At 35.5% G+C, this 16,581-nt stretch overlaps 3 protein-coding genes across 3 annotated transcripts; 1 reads left to right on the forward strand and 2 right to left on the reverse strand.

Annotated features, from left to right (window-relative positions):
• Positions 1 to 4,994: 4,994 nt before the first annotated feature.
• On the reverse strand, positions 4,995 to 5,768 carry LOC8274824 (sigma intracellular receptor 2). Its single transcript, XM_002524127.4, has 2 exons — positions 5,375 to 5,768; positions 4,995 to 5,271 (listed from the first exon to the last, which is right to left on the reverse strand). Exons 1-2 carry the CDS (start codon positions 5,696 to 5,698, stop codon positions 5,110 to 5,112), a joined length of 486 nt encoding a protein of 161 aa, XP_002524173.1. The 5' UTR covers positions 5,699 to 5,768; the 3' UTR covers positions 4,995 to 5,109.
• Positions 5,769 to 9,937: 4,169 nt separating this feature from the next.
• Positions 9,938 to 12,426, forward strand: LOC112535609. Its single transcript, XM_025158245.2, has 3 exons — positions 9,938 to 11,735; positions 11,856 to 12,035; positions 12,122 to 12,426. Exons 1-3 carry the CDS (start codon positions 11,277 to 11,279, stop codon positions 12,221 to 12,223), a joined length of 741 nt encoding a protein of 246 aa, XP_025014013.1. The 5' UTR covers positions 9,938 to 11,276; the 3' UTR covers positions 12,224 to 12,426.
• A 410-nt stretch (positions 12,427 to 12,836) lies between these two features.
• Positions 12,837 to 13,651, reverse strand: LOC8274826 (sigma intracellular receptor 2). The gene is made up of 2 exons (XM_002524129.4): positions 13,211 to 13,651; positions 12,837 to 13,115 (listed from the first exon to the last, which is right to left on the reverse strand). Exons 1-2 carry the CDS (start codon positions 13,532 to 13,534, stop codon positions 12,936 to 12,938), a joined length of 504 nt encoding a protein of 167 aa, XP_002524175.1. The 5' UTR covers positions 13,535 to 13,651; the 3' UTR covers positions 12,837 to 12,935.
• Positions 13,652 to 16,581: the final 2,930 nt, after the last annotated feature.

Consider the following 16,581-nt stretch of genomic DNA (forward strand, 5'->3'; position numbering starts at 1 on the left):
TAAAAGCAATGGCGGAAAAATTTGAGATCGAAAAGTTCAACGGGAGTAATTTCTCATTGTGGAAATTAAAGATAAAGGCTGTATTGAGAAAAGACAATTATCTTGTGGCTATCAGTGAACGACCGACAACACTCACAAATGATAATAAGTGGAACGAGATGGATGGGAATACTATTGTAAACCTTCATCTGGCACTTGCAGATGGATTCTTGTCCAACATAGAAGAAAAAGAAACGGTAAAAGAGATTTGGGACCACCTCACTAGACTGTACGAGGCCAAGTCATTACGCAACAAAATTTTCCTTAAGAGGAAACTTTACACCTTAAGAATGTCAGAATCTACTTTAGTGACAGAGCACCTTAATGTCTTGAATATTCTATTTTCTCAGCTCACATCTTTGGGCTATAAAATATAGTCACAAGAACGTGCAGAACTTCTACTCTAAAGTCTACTTGATTCGTATGATCAACTCATCATCAGTTTGACAAATAATGTTGTTACTAAAATTCTAGTCTTTGATGATATAGCAGCCGCTATTCTTGAAGAAGAAAATCAGTGAAGGAATAAGGAAGACAAGCAGGCAGGTTCACAACAAGTGGAAGCCTTGATGATGATGAGAGGGAGATTAATAGAACGTGGCCCAAATGGGGGTCACAATGATGGTAGATCAAAATCAAAAAGTAAGAAGAATTATAAATGCTACCATTGTGGTAAGAAAGGTCACCTGAAGAAGGATTGTTGGACTTTGAAGAATTCCAATTCTCAAGGGAATGTGGCATGCACTTCGGATGATGGAAATGTATTATGCTGTGAAGCAACAATATCAACTGAGAGCAGGAAGAGATTTACTGATTATAACTTCTTGACTCAGGAGCAACTTATCACATGACATCTCGAAGAGAATGGTTCCATCATTATGAACCTATCTTAGGAGGATCTGTGTATAGTTATGAAGATAATGCCTTAAAGACCATAGGCATTGGAACCATCAAGTTAAAGATGCACGACGGTACAGTCCGCACTATTCAAGGAGTGCGATATGTGGAAGGTCTGAAGAAGAATTTGTTATCTTTGGGATAGCTGGATGATCTTAATTGCATCATCAAAGTTCAAAAAGGAATCATGAAGATTAGCCGAGGAGCACTTGTAATTATGAAAGGAGAAAAAGTTGCTGCTAATTTTATATGTTTTTGGGAGAGACCGTGCATGAAGCAGAAGCATCTGTTGCTTCAAGTAGTTCGAGCGAGAGATCTGCAATGGTGTAGCTTTAGAAGCTTGGACATATGTCTGAATAAGGCATGACGGTTCTTGCTGAGAAAAATTTACTTTTTAGTCTCACAAAGGTGTCATTACCCTTTTGTGAGCATTGCATAACAAGCAAGCAGCATCGATTACAGTTCAATACATCCAATTCTAGAAGCAAGAATGTTCTAGAATTAGTTCACTCTAATGTATGGCAAGCACCGGTTTCATCACTAGGAGGAGCTAAGTACTTTGTTTCCTTCATCGATGATTACTCCAGGAGATGTTGGGTGTATCCTATTAAGAGCAAGGGAGATATGTTTACGGTTTTCAAAACTTACAAAGCACGGGTTGAACTTGATTCAGGCAATAAGATAAAGTGTTTGAGGACAGATAATGAAGAAGAGTACACAGGTAATGAATTTGATAGCTTTTGCAAGCAAGAAGGCATCAAGAGGCAGTTCACTACGGCATACACTACTCAATAAAATGGAGTGGCAGAGCGGATGAACATAACTCTGTTAGAAAGAACTAGAGCAATGTTGGGAGCTGCAGGCCTGAATAAGGCATTCTAGGCTGAGGTATTTAATACCGCCTGTTATGTGATTAACCGGTCTCCATCTACAGCAATTGATTAAAAGACATCAATGGAGATATGGACTGGGAAGCCAGTTGATTATTCAAACCTCCATATATTTGGAAGTCTTGTGTATGTGATATATAATACCCAAGAAACTACAAAGCTGGATCCAAAATCCAGGAAGTGTTTGTTCTTGGGATATGCTGATAGTGTGAAGGGGTATCGCCTGTGGGATCCCACTACCCACAAAGTTATAATCGGCATGAATGTAATCTTCTTAGAAGATAAATTAAAGGGAGAAGATGATAGCACTTCAAAAGAAAATTCAGAGACTACAACTATACAGGTGGAAAGAAAGTCTACAAAAGAAGATTCTTCTGAAGCAGCACCTGAGCACGAAGAGGAAGAACCAGTCGAGTTTGAAGAGCTAGCCGAGTTTGAAGAGTCAGAACTTGGAAAGGGAAAACGTATAAAATTTACACCAACCTGACAGAAAGATTATGATATAGGCAGCAAGAAAGATAATGTTATAGGCATAAATGTTGCATACTGTCTTCTAACTGAGGGAGGGGAGCCTTCAACTCTCCAAGAAGCAATGAGCAGTTCAGATGCATCTCAATGGATGGCAGGAATACAAGAAGGGATGGAAGCTCTGCATAAGAACAAGATTTGGGAACTTGTGCCACTACCATAAGGAAGAAAGGCCATTGGTAACAAATGGGTCTTTAAGATCAAAAGAAATAGTGATGATCAAATGGAGCAGTTTCATGCAAGATTAGTGGTGAAAGGATATGCTCAAAAGGAGGGGATTGACTTCAATGAAATATTTTCCCCTGTGGTTTGATTAATAACTGTTCGAGTAGTCTTGGCGACGTGTGCTACATTTGACTTACATCTAGAGCAGCTAGATATGAAACATCTTTTCTTCATGGAGATCTTGAGGAAGAAATTTATATGCTCCAGCCAGAAGGTTTTGAGGAAAAAGAAAAGTGAAACTTGGTTTGTAGGTTGAACAAATCTCTATACGGTCTAAAGCAGCCGCCAAGGTGTTGGTATAAGAGATTTGATTCCTTCATCATGAGCCTTGGATACAACAGACTTAATTCAGACACTTGTGCATATTTCAAGAGGTTTGGTAAAAGTGATTTTATTATCTTACTGTTGTATGTAGATGACATGTTGGTAGCAGGCCCCAACAAAGATCATATGGAATAACTAAAGGCACAGTTAGCTAGGGAATTTGAAATGAAAGACATGGGACCAGCAAACAAGATTCTAAGGATGCAAATTCATCAAGACAGAAATAATAGGAAATTTGGCTTTCTCATAAAAATTATTTGAAGAAGGTCTTGCGACGCTTCAATATGCAAGATTGTAAGTCAATTTCTACCCCACTTCCTGTTAGTTTCAGATTATCCTCCAGTATGAGTCCTAGCAGTGAAGAAGGAATGATAAAAATATCTCGAGTACCGTATGCATCAGTAATGGAGAGTTTAGTGTTCACGATAATTTGTACACAACTAGACATTGGACATGCAGTGGGAGTAGTAAGTCGGTACATGGCAAATCCTGGCAGAGAGTATTGGAATGCTGTAAAGAGGATCCTAAGATATGTTAGGTGAACCTTAGATGTTGCATTATGTTATGAAGGATCAAACTTTATTATCAGAGGATATATTGACTCAGATTATGCAGGTGATCTTGATAAAAGCAAATCTACTATAGGGTATGTGTTCACACTTACTAGCTGAGTCGAGTATCAAAACCGGGCGACATCAACAATGTAATATGTAGCAACTACACAAGCCAGTAAGAAAGCAGTATGGTTGAAAATGATAATGGAGGAACTCGGGCACGAACAAGAGCATATTCCTATGTTCTGTGACAGTCAGAGTGCCTTGCATCTCGCAAGGAATCCAGCTTTTCATTCAAAGTCAAAGCACATACGAGTCCAGTATCACTTCGTTCGTGAAAAAGTGGAAGAGGACACTGTGGATATGTAGAAAATTCATACTAAAGACAACCTACCAGATTTTTTGACAAAGGCGGTTAACACTGATAAATTTATTTGGTGTCGATCCTCTAGTGGCCTGACAAAAGCATAAGTAGTATGGAAAAGCAAGGAAGAAAGAACAGTGTGACGATCTGATTGATCCTCAATCAAATCTTCAAATGGGAGATTGTTGATATTTAGGAAGTTTATATTTCTCCCACATTGCTAAGTTATTAAATTTGAGGAGTATCTCTCTCACATTGCTAAGTTAACAATTTTGAGGTACCTTCCAAGTCTATATAATAGATGCCTCACTTTGTTATTCATTCATTCCAAAAATAAGAGAAAAATATTAGAGAGTTAAGCAATTATTTTTCTCGTAGTATAAAGAGAGAATTTTAATGTTTTCTCTTTTATAAATAGAGCGATTGTAACTGCTATTATTTTTTTATAGTGAAATACTTTTTTTCTTGCCCGTGATTTTCACCCTAATTTGTTTAGTGATTTTTTACATAAATCTGTGTATTTTATTATGTATTTCATTTTTCTTTATTTTTATTTTCTTAAATTATTAGCCAGATTTATTTTCTTTTACAAAGATATTGCATGGGAGTATGCTTTGGACCTTCGATACCGTTATCCTCACATCACCCTTGTGGAAAGAGGTACTCTTTTAAGGGCAGGGGAGAAGATACAGCATTATTACATGACAAGCAATATACAATTATCATATTTGTACTTTTGGACCTTTCTCTAGTGGGAATATTGGATAGTTGTTAGAATGAAAATATTTGTTATATATAGGACATTACTAGCATGAGTATTTTTACTTAAAATTAATTACCATTTTTCTGTTCTCCCTCAACCGATTTCTCTCATTTTTTTGTTCTCTTATTTCACTGACCCATAATCTAAGATTTCTTTTATATCATTCTAAGATTTATATATTCTGATTTTCTATTGGATCATTTTAAATTTTATATTGGAAATTTGGATGTTGCATTCGATATATTATTGATTATGAGGAATTGAATATCTGTCATGTATAAGTTGAAAACGAAAAGATGTTAATCCAACTACATAAACAACTAGAAAGATTAGCTGAGATCTTCGAGGTGGACTCACGCAATTTAAACCACACATCACAGTCCACAAATCTCATAAAATTGAACCATCCATGAAGAAGAAAACCCTTTTTATTAAGTTAATTCCGTTACTGAAAAATCTATCCATCTCCATTCTAACATTTCAATAAGAGAAAAAGTAGAACAACTATAGAATATGGACATTGACTTAAGCCCTCTTTCTCTTTCCCATGGCTGAAGCAGTGTTTCCAGAGTGAGGCACGAGACCCCGCAGAATGGCTAAGAGCCCAATACCCAAACATGGAGCGTGAATCATCATCAACTTGTCTGATGCCCTGCCAGAACCAATCAGCTCTGCTACTATGGCAACCTGATGTAATATGACATGAAATTAGATTTAATTAAAACCAAACTGACTTCAAAACAAAAGCTTAAACAATTAATATACAGACGGCATGATAATCTTTACGTACCATTGAAGTGAAAATAGAGGTGCCATAGATCAAGCAAGTAGTGTTAAACCAAGGCTTGGCAGCTATAATCCCATACATATTAAGAAGAGCAAGAGGCCACAGAAACAGCAGCTCCAACCAAATAATTCCAACGAAGAAAGGGGTCTTCTCTGCCACCAGATAGTCGCCATGCTCCTTGACATACCAGTTATTGAAATTGATCAAGAAGTCTGGGTAGAGTTTGAGAGGGAGGATTGCCTGCGCGTCCATCAATGGCGCTGCCACAGCCAATACCAGAAACAAGAAGAAGAGTATGGTGTCAATCAGCTTCATACATGCACCCATTCTTCTTCTTCTTGCTGTTTCTGAAACAAATAAAGAACCTGTACAAGTATAGAGTGAATAATACTAAAGAAATGGTATATAAATAATGGAGATAAAATGGAAAATGCTGATCTCTATGAACAAAAGGGGTTGGTCTTCTATGGTGTGCCGCACGCCTATGTTGATTTCTGATGTTAACAGTCCTTTTTCTTCTTCTGTTTTTTGTTTAATATTTTTACTTTGTCCACTGGTTGGCTGTTGTGCTTGGACTTGGACTTGTGCATACAAATTAGTGATGGCTGCGGTATTGCTGGAGAAAATAACAATAGAAAATAATTATTATTTTTAATTTTATTCAGAATATGGTCTTAATTTTCCTAAATTACAATCCAGACATAGGATTAAGTTTTGTATGTTCGGTGTGTCAGAGTTGGAGATTTTCTACAAGATCAAGCTAGGTCTAGTTGTTCTTATATTTGGAGGAGTGTTATTTGGGGTTTCAAGTTGCTAAAGAAGGGCTTAAGATGATCTATTGGTGATGAACAAAATAGCAAAGTTTGTTCATTATTACTGTGTTCCCTTCCTTCCAACATGTTATCTAATGATAGAGGTAATCTCAACAATAATGTTTAGAATGTTACTTATTAGAAATTGTATTTATTTCACATCACTTAGTTACTTGGTTGTTATTGTAATACCCCGAATTTTTTTATATATTTAATAATGAGTTTTTATTTAAGTTAATTTTAGCTTTATTTTTATTCGGTTTAATTAGAATGATTTAAATACAAATTTTGAATGTTCATGTTAGATAAACAAATGAGTTATTTTCCATATCCAATTAGTTTGATTTTTAAGGAGTTAATTAAATAAATTATTTGAGGAATAATTTATATTTTTATTTAGTTATTCAAATTTTCTCCAAATGCATATTTATATAAATAAAATTATATATTGAAAAATTATGATAGAAATTGTAAGGGATGTTTTTATAAAAGAATTTTGAGAAAATTGGTATTATAATTGATTAGTAGTATTAAATTTTAAGTTGGAAATTGATTATTTAATTTAAATGTGTGTAGGATTTAATTGAAAATTTATTTTGGAATAAGGATTGAAAGTATAATGTTATTTTTATAGGGTTTTAATGGAAATTTGTGAGCTTGGTATTTTTTGTAAATAAATATGTCGGTCAGGGGTATTTTTGTAATTGTGTATTTCCAATAATTCGGATTTGGCCTAAATTAATTAGTTAAGGGCTTAATTGAAAGGCTAAAAGAAAGTTTGGGGGTTAAATTGGAATTTTGATGGATGAAATTGTAAGTAATTAAGGAAGTTGAGGGACCAAATTGTAATAAGGAAAAGTTCAAGGGTGAAATGTCGGTATTGAAAGGAAAGAAAATCGGGGAGAGAGAAAAGAAAGAAGGGAAGAAAGGGAGGAGAGAGAGGGGCGTCGGCGTCCATGGTGGACGGACGCTGGAGGCCGTGCCGAGGGCGTTGACGTCGGAAGGAGCGCACGTCAACCATGAAAGCACGATGGTGGCGGTGGAGGCGCGCGCAAAGATGGTAGCGGCTTCCGCCATTCCAGCTCGCTTCCTACCGATCTTGGTGGCGATCGGCTCCCCTTGAGAGAGCTTCCTTTGGGCGGCCGGTTTTGGTGGTCGGAGGATAGAGTTCCGTGGAGGCAGCCAAGGTTTTTGGGCTTTTCCCGTGAGCTCCCGTGAGGATGGACGATCGGAGGGCATATCCCGACTCTCCCAAATTAAGCTTCGCGATGGCACTAGTTTCGTGGGCGATCGGGCTTCGTTTGCAAATCGACGACCGTGATCGTCCATAAATTTCTCCCGGATGATCGGGTGTCGGATCGAAAAATCGGGAAGCGTGGATCGCCATCACCGTCATTGTGAGTCCGATGGTGTGTCCAGATCGTCAATCGGACTCAGGAGTCGACCGAGCGTCTCGGTAATTTTCTCCGGCCGTTGATCTTGGAAATCCTTTGATTTTAAATTTGTGTTTATTGGGTTATATTGAGTATTTGATGATATTTGTGAGTCATAAATAATTGTCCGCCGTTTGCTTGCCTCGTATTTTGTCGTGTGGCGAGTCGGAAATAGTGAAGTTCGGGGACCCGACTCCCGTTGTTTAAATTGTTGGATATTTGGAGTGTTTTTCCGGCAGTCCCGGATCCGCTTTTACAGGGGTAATGTTCGTGTTGTAGGGGAGGTTCTCACGGATTTTCGTGAGAATTCTCCCGAGTCGAGATTCTTAGGCAGTCGATCGCAGGAGTCTAGAGCTAGGATTAATGATCGATTGTCTCAGCATTTTGATAAATTGTTTTCCGTGATTAGATGATCTGTCTGTTCGGCTCGCTCCAACTGAGGCACCGGAGCAGAGCTAGGAGGTCGCCCAATTCTGTGAGTTAAAGTCATTTAATCATTGCGCTATTGCTAAGTTTGATTTTAATATGCTATTTTGAAAGTTCATGCTTAATATGGTTATTAGTATCGCAACGTAAATAATTTCACTGAATTATTCATTATTAAAGGTAATATAAGTATTATTATAGTAATGTTATGATAATACCATATATTATCAGTTTTCCACATGAGTTGCCTGATGTCTTACTCTTAATTGTTAATTGTTATTTTGATATGGTTGAATGATTTCATTATACAATGATATTTATTATATGTGATGATTTCGATTTGGGGATGTGGCTTTCGTAGAACATGCCGCCTGATGGGTTACATCAGGACCGCGTGCGCACCGGTAATGATCATGGACATGTAATCAGATTTTTTATGGGTTTGCCCTGGTCGAGCATGGCTCTCTGGGCTGATTTGTGTAAATTGCCGGAGGTAAGGTCCCTGGTCGAGCATTGCTCTCAGGCTTGACTTATTTGGATACTTAAATGACCAGACTGGAAGTAAGGTCCCTGGTCGAGCATTGCTCTCGGGGCGCCAGTCTTATTGGATTAAGAGAGCCAAAATGGCTGTTAGAATTTGGGGTTAGGGTTCTACTGAGCCACTCGTCCCGTAAAAGTAAAAATATATTTTTATTTATTCATTTATTTATTTATTATGGTATGATTATAATATGGATTGTATTTACGTGCATGATTAATATTTTTTGTGAAGAAAGTAATAGGGTATGATTATAGTATGATTGGTATTTATGTGCATGGTTTGATATACTGATTTGAATAATCTATGTTTTCTGAGAAGAATGCAATAGTCCCCAGGTTATTTGATTTTAACTCACTCTCGAGACTGACAGTCTCCATTTCATCGCTTTTTCGATTCGTGACTGTTAGTCCTCTCGCGACTCTTATTCAGTAACCCGACTCCTTCATCATCGGGTGGTGTATTCGATTTGGTATGTTAATTTGTAAAATCTTAGATTCTCTGCAGTAGTAATAGTAGATGTATCGGTTGTAAATTTTCTGAGTTTCGGGTCTCGCCTAGTTCTTCTGGCAGACCGATTAAATTATGTGAAATGTAGCTATTAAGATAATTTGTGGCTTTAATAACATTAAATGAGATGAGATTTGTTTAAGTCAGTGAGTGTCAGGCTTACTACGGGTTTCGGTGGCCTTACGCCTACCCATTCCCTAGTGCCGGTCACGGGCCCACGGGTGGGGTCGTGACAGTTATGGTGCATACGTATTTTACACTTTGATATTGAATAACTGATAAATATCCTATCATTTTAAAACTAACAATTATATATATTATTTATTAATTTAATATATAGGTGAGGATATATATATCAAACTTAGATAAAAGATTTGATAATTAGATATTTTAATGTGTTAGTGGATTTTAATTATATTAGATGTGCTGTAATTTTAAAGCCGGTGAAGATGCTTCTAGCCTAGAGTCTATAAATAAAGGAGTTTTTATTTATTTTAATAAGTGTCCCACTGGCATTAATAATCTTTCTAATTTAATTTTAACTTACTTTTATTTCAAAAAATTTATCATATGTTACCAAATATAATAGTAAATCAAAACAACCCTTTTAATTATTATTTTGATTTTTATATCATTTTATAATATTAACAAAATTATTTTTAAGTATTAATTTATTAGTCAATATTTTACATGAATCATATAAGTTTTTAACGAGTTTAGATAATGAATAAGTCAGCTAAAAGATATGAAAAGAAAAACTAATTAAGAAAAAGAAATCTTACATGCCTTACATGTAAGATTTCTTATGCAATAGAATAGGAATTATAATAAAATTAAATGTTTAATATATAATTGTTTTAATTGCTTTCGTAATAAAATCAAAAGGAATAAGTAGCAAAATAATAGGATAAGTAAGAAAAGAGATAGTTGATATAAATTGATTTGAATTTGATGAGATATGGAAAGTGAATAAATTTTTCAATAAATGAAACCCAATCTAAATAGAATTAGGATTTTAGCTATAAAAAAGAAAAGGAAAATATTCTTCCCTAACAAATAATTATTGATAAAGTCATTCAGTAACCGACCGTAATGTATTCGCAATGAATATATATATATATTATTATTGTTGTATATATATATATTATTATTGTTGTTTGATCCTCATTATGGAGAGAAATTTTGGAAAAAGAAAAAGAAAATCTCCTTTTCTTATTCTGGTTTGCATGAGAATCAAATTCTGAAGCATTGAAATTAGAAACAAGAAGGATTTGTATACAAAATTCTACTGCAATTCTTGTTTGCTTCTCTTTTAATTTCAGTTTAGCAGTAGCTCTCCCGGCTGCCTCTTTGGTTGTGGACCTTGGAACCCCAATTTTGACAGATCCTAACTAAGCTAAGATAATGGGGAGGAAATCCAGGAACAAGGAGAGTCTTGCTGACAGAACTCAGCCTCCAGCCGAACAGAATCTCGCAAATACACCACCCGACAAGCTAAATCTTGATAGGTTGAGCCTTCTTCCACAATCAGTAATTCATTACATCTTCTCGTTCCTGGGGCTAATGACATCGCTCGGCTATATTTAGTCTCCAAGTTCTTAAGGACATCATGCTTGTTCAGTCCTTATTTAGATTTTGATCTGAAGTTTGATAAGAAAAATTGCAGTGGCAAGTAATAGGCAGTATAAGGCGTTTATTGAGAACTTCTTTACTCAGAAAGATGAGCAGGATTCATTGCAGATGCATCAGTTTCACCTTCATTGGTCTTGTTCTCGCAGAGACGCTAGCAAAACATCTCGCTTCGATAGGTTCATACAAAAGGCAATGAGATGTAAAGTTCCCGAGATTGACGTTCTATTCGACCCTGCAGCATTAAAATGCAGCCTGTTTCCTGCCTGTATCTTGAATAATCCATCCATAAGAGTGTTGAACTTGGATTTGCAGGGAAGCACACTTAATCAGCTGCCTAAAGAGTTTCCATTCCTCGAGGTTTTGTCACTGAAGTAAAAGTAGCTTCTGGTAGAGCACTGGTAGCCTGGATTTCTACTTACTGTGAATCCATTTCAACTTTGAAACTCAAAAGTGTTTATGGGATAAATGAAATCTCAATCATTAGCTCATCTCTCAAAGATTTGAGTATAACAGATTGCATCCCAGAAGGTGATGATGCAGATTACTTTCTTGAAATGCACTGTCCATCTCTCGAAACCATCGTGCTGAAAGAAGTGAAGCAAAAAAGATACAACTCCCGTTATGCATTTCCAAGAAAGTACCGTATTAAAATTGATTGTTTATCTCTGAAGAGTTTAGGAGTTTTTTATTGCGACTTTGACGAGCTGGATCTCACTGTCGTCAGTCCCTCTCTCATGGATTTGCAATTTTCTAAGTGCAACATTAATGGTCGTTTTGATTTCAGTATTGTGGCTAAACAACTTCAAACTCTACGTGTGGATATGTTCTTGAAATTCTTCTACGCCCCAGATGCCACATTCACTATCGACTCTGGTAACTTGAAATCACTACAGCATGTTAGTCTTAGCCTTGGAGATAACCTGCAGGAAAAATTCATAACGAAAGGCTTGGTTCAGCTTTCTGAAAGAATAAGCTATGCCAAGATTTTAGAATTAGACTTTCTGATTATCCAGGTAAAGAAAGAACTTCATTCCGTAGATTTTGTTTGAGGGCAGGTGGACTACACCTACACCCCTCCCCCACTTTACTTTTGATACAGTCTTAATGGTGTATTTACCTTCTCATAACTGCAGCCTTCTGTTGTGGAAAACATTGCTCCTGTAAACCCTCGGCACTTGGCAGTAATTGTTGACCAGTTGCAAGATTACCACATTACAGTAATAGCCTCCTTTCTGGATAGACTGGATTTGGATAGTCTAAAGACCCTAACAATCAGACGCAAAGAGAGTCGGACTGAATTTACTGAATTTGAGGTTCGTAGCTCTGTTCTCTTAACATTTGTCTCTTTCTACCAGTATATACCAAAATTTAAAGAATACATGTTTTCTGCTTGGTGTAGTTTGTCAAATCGCTGAAAAAGGAGCTAAAAGATTTGGGAAGAACAGCTACTAACCTTGAAATTACTTGGCTGGAGCCTCCTGTCATGCCACCAGAGTGGTAAATACATGTTCTTTGTACCGATGCCTGCATAAAGAGTCTTAAGACATATTTGGCAGTGCATTATAGAATCATCATTACATTATTTTCTTCCTTGCACTGTTTGGTAGTATAAAAATCTAATAACAGATACGCCATGTAATTGATTACTCTTATGTAATGCTCAATACATAAAGAAAAGATATAATCATGATTACTTTACATTTATATTGGCTTCTCATCTCAATTTAGGTCAACAACAGTTGAAGAATGAGGCTTCAACTTTTTCCAGTCATTCCCTGATCAAGATCCCACTTGCATAAATACAATTCCTATCTCTTTTGTTTTTGCTTTATTTCATTTTATTCTATTATTCCCAAAACAATGCAAATATTTTTCTCAAGGAAAAATCAGCACTTCAAATACTTCTAAACCTTATGGCTTGTCATGTCTGCATGTGGTACATTATATGTAGTCTAAGTAAAAAACATCTTTATCCTAATTCTTCAATTTGTTTCTCACATATAAAAATAAGTTTATGAACAGATTATGACTCCTCATTCTTCAACAGAAACAATATGGAAGTGGAAATAAACAAAGATGAGTGACTATAGATGCAAAAAGGCAAAACAAAGATATAATAATCAAAATTAACAATTTCATAACAAGAATTCATCTCAATACAGTCAATCCAAAAAGAAAAAACAAAAGAAACTCTAAATATGGTAAAATGGTGTCTAAGCTCTCTTTTTCCTGGGCAATGGAGTAGCTCTCTTTCCTAGGACAATAGAAGCACTACTGTTTGGCATAAGCCCACGCAGAATGGCTAATATTCCTAAACCCATAAATGGTGCATAAACCATCATCAATCTCTCCGTCGCCTTCCCTGAACCCATCAGCTCCGCCATTATAGCACCCTAACACAGCATCAGCATCATACATTTAGATTTGACAAATCAGACACTAGATGATTTAATAACCCCCAAACAGAAAAATGAACAAAAAGTTTTACCATGGAAGTGAATACAGAAGCGCCATAGATCAAGCAAGTGGTGTTGAACCAAGGCTTAGAAGCTAGAATTCCGTACAAATTGAAAAGCGCCAGAGGCCATTGAAATAGAAGCTCGATCCAAACAACTCCAACAAAGAAATGAGGCTTCTCCGAGACCAGATAGTCTCCGTACTCATTACTGTACCATTTCTTTAGATCGATCAACATGTCAGGGAACAGGTTCAAAGGGAGACATGTCTGCGCGTCTATCAACGGCGCTGCCACCGCGATTACGACAAAGAATAGAAAGAGTATTGCGTCAATTAGCTTCGTAATTGCACCCATTTTTCTTTCTTTCTTTCTTTCTTTCTTTTTTTCCGATTTTTCTCTTTTTTCTTGTTTCGTTTGTTTTGTTTCTTGCTTTCTTCCCGAAAGAATAGTAGATCTCCAAAATACCGTTTGTATCAAATTGAGGCCAAAGGAAAAAAAACAAGCCCCTTCAACAATTTAGGGAGCAAGATTTAAACACTTATTCTTCATTTATTTCAATATCACCCTTAACATTTTTATATAAGTTCAATTAAATACAAACCACTAACAAACACTTCTATCAGTGATGGAAACCAATGGTATTGATTCTGTTCCATTTTGTTCGTAATGATTAGAATATCTCATTTTACTAAAAAAAATAAAATAAAATACTTTCTATTTAGTATCAGTCAAAATCTCAGCCTTCGTATGAAAATGGATGAAATTAGGCCGAAATGGTCATTCTGTCTCAAATTAAAGAGATCGGCAGAAATGATGCAATTTTGTATAAAAAAAAAGACTTAATTACAAAAAAGTACATGACCTTTAATGCTTTTTTTAATTTAATCAAGTTTTTTTAATTGTAAGAATGTCATACACCATCTTTGTTATTTTTGCAATTCAATACATCAAATAAAATTTCAGTGAGATCGATCCTAGTAGCAATTGGATTTAATATGACTCAAACACCTAGGATCCACGTCCTAAACGTTGCATTTCTTCAGTGTAACTTCTATTTAGTTTGAGTAATCCAATTTCTAAATATGACAACTTGTAGTCATGTCTTTTGCTAGTTATCTCTCGCCATCTATCATTTTTCTTCTCTTGTTTATTATTCTGCTCTTTGATTGAGGAGATACATGGTTTTTCTCATCTTAAATAACACATGATTTTTTTTCTTACACAAAGGAATGGTGTAATAAAAGCCCGAATGCCCTCTCTGTCGAACTCCTATAACAACAAAAAAGTTTGTTCTTTGCCTCTTTATAAATCCTGAACAATAAAAAACCACAAAGCGTATACAAATATTTGGAGCAGCGAACCTTGAACTTCACCACATCTTTGTTTCTCTTGATCTTGACAGAACAAGCATCCTTCCTTTTATCCGCAAGAAGAAAATCCTTGATTTCATGGATTTGCTGCGACATTTCTTCCTCCTCTCAAGAGAAAACTAAAATGGTGGCTGCCCTTCTAATTACACTTGGATCTGTCTTCATGGGCTTAGTTTAATTAAGTTTTAATTTCTTTTATAATTGAGAACAATTTTACTAGGCTTATCTAAAGGAATGACTTCCACATGCTAATTCAGTGTATTAGGAAAAAGTTTGTTGGGTTTGCTGTTGCTTCCACTTGAGTTACAAACACTATTGCTCTCTATCCCTAGACAACTAGGGTCTCTAAACGGAGAAGAAGGAAGTTTACTATTTTAAAGCTACTCTTTTATTTATTAGCCAAAAAACACAATGTTTAGGCTTAAAACACGTCGTTTTTTATGTGTAATTATATGGGTCCTAAATGTATAAATCACAGAGCTCTCGTTGCCACGTAGGACTAATTTCACTGGAATTTTATTTGATGTATGGAATTACAAAAAATATAAAGGTGGTACATGACATTGCTACAATTAAAGAGACATGATTAAATTGAGAAAAGCGCTAAAGATAATGTATTCTTTTGTAATTAAGACAAAAAAAATATTATTGTATCATTAAATTGAGTTAAATAGCTCAGTAATAGTTAACTCTAACTTAATAAAATTCATATTCCCTCTATCAATAAAAATAAATTAAAATAAAAAATTTCAAAACTAAAAATCCAAAAACCCCGCGAAATTATCTCTTTATCTTTATTTATTACCTCCTTTTTATGCTCTATAGTTTATTTTGGCATTCTTTTCACTTAATCTCTGAATTTTCTTTTATGATTTAATCTATATTATTTAGTAATAACAACTCAAGGCTTATGTAATTTGATTTTAATGGTTTTGTTGCCCACAAGATGTTATTTTATACATTGGTCGATTGTGTTATAAAAAGAGATTTTACTATTGTAATTCTATGATAATGAGAATTGTGTCATTGCTTGCTTGTTTCTTGCTAATTTTATCTAATTATATTATGGGTATTAATTTTATAGTGTTGTATTTTGAATATATACACACACATAAACAATCCGAAACGGGAAGGTGAGATACTCCGGTACCGAAATATTTCATTCTAATAATAAATCCAAAATGACGATCAGAATGCAATTCATAACTTTGATGGAAAGTCATACAAATGGTAACAAGTAATATAATAATGCCTAATTCTAAAAAGAAATTAAAAACCTATCAGTTCATCCTTTAAAGCTCAAGCTTTAACCGATTCTAAAATTGAGGCTTGAGAGCTGGATGATGAGGGAAAAATGAATGAAAAATGTTGACCTAAAAGTCAATTTGTCTCTATTTTGATCTTAACATCTAAATTGAATGTGGCTATATCATGTTTGAATGTCTATTTGATAGTATATTAAGGGTTCAATCATAAGGCAAGGTTCCTTATGCTCTCAAGTACAGTTTGCAAAAAGACCTCAAAAGCGCAAGGGCGACTTGAAAGCGCAAGGGCCACTTGAAAGCGCAAGGGCACTTTTCATATGGTCAAATTTGACTAGCCAAGTGGAAAGACCTTCCAAAAATCCCCTGAGAATGGAGAGACACCTGACAGTCAATGAGTCAACCCCGCTAAAAGAGCAAGGGCATTTCTGAGCACGTCCATAATAAGCGCGACCATGACACTTAGGCATGAGAGCAGTTTTTGCATTTAATACGATGTCAGTTATCATTGCAACTTTAGCCACTAACTTAGAGCCACATGTCCGGAGTTGTTGGAGTCTCAACAAATTTTTTTAGAAAGCACCAAGGCACTTTGCATGACTACATGCAGTTTTTTGCCAAGTCATCAAATTTGCATTTGATGAGCTTTGGGAGTATTATAATGTCTCTAAGAGGTTGGTGAGTGTATAAATACCCCTCATAAAGACTCAAGCTACAAGAGTGTGAATTTGTTATATCCAAACTCTTACAAATTTATTTCTCATCTTAT

The sequence above is a fragment of the Ricinus communis genome, chromosome 7 (genome assembly GCF_019578655.1).
Source record: "Ricinus communis isolate WT05 ecotype wild-type chromosome 7, ASM1957865v1, whole genome shotgun sequence".
Taxonomy (NCBI): Eukaryota; Viridiplantae; Streptophyta; class Magnoliopsida; order Malpighiales; family Euphorbiaceae; genus Ricinus; species Ricinus communis.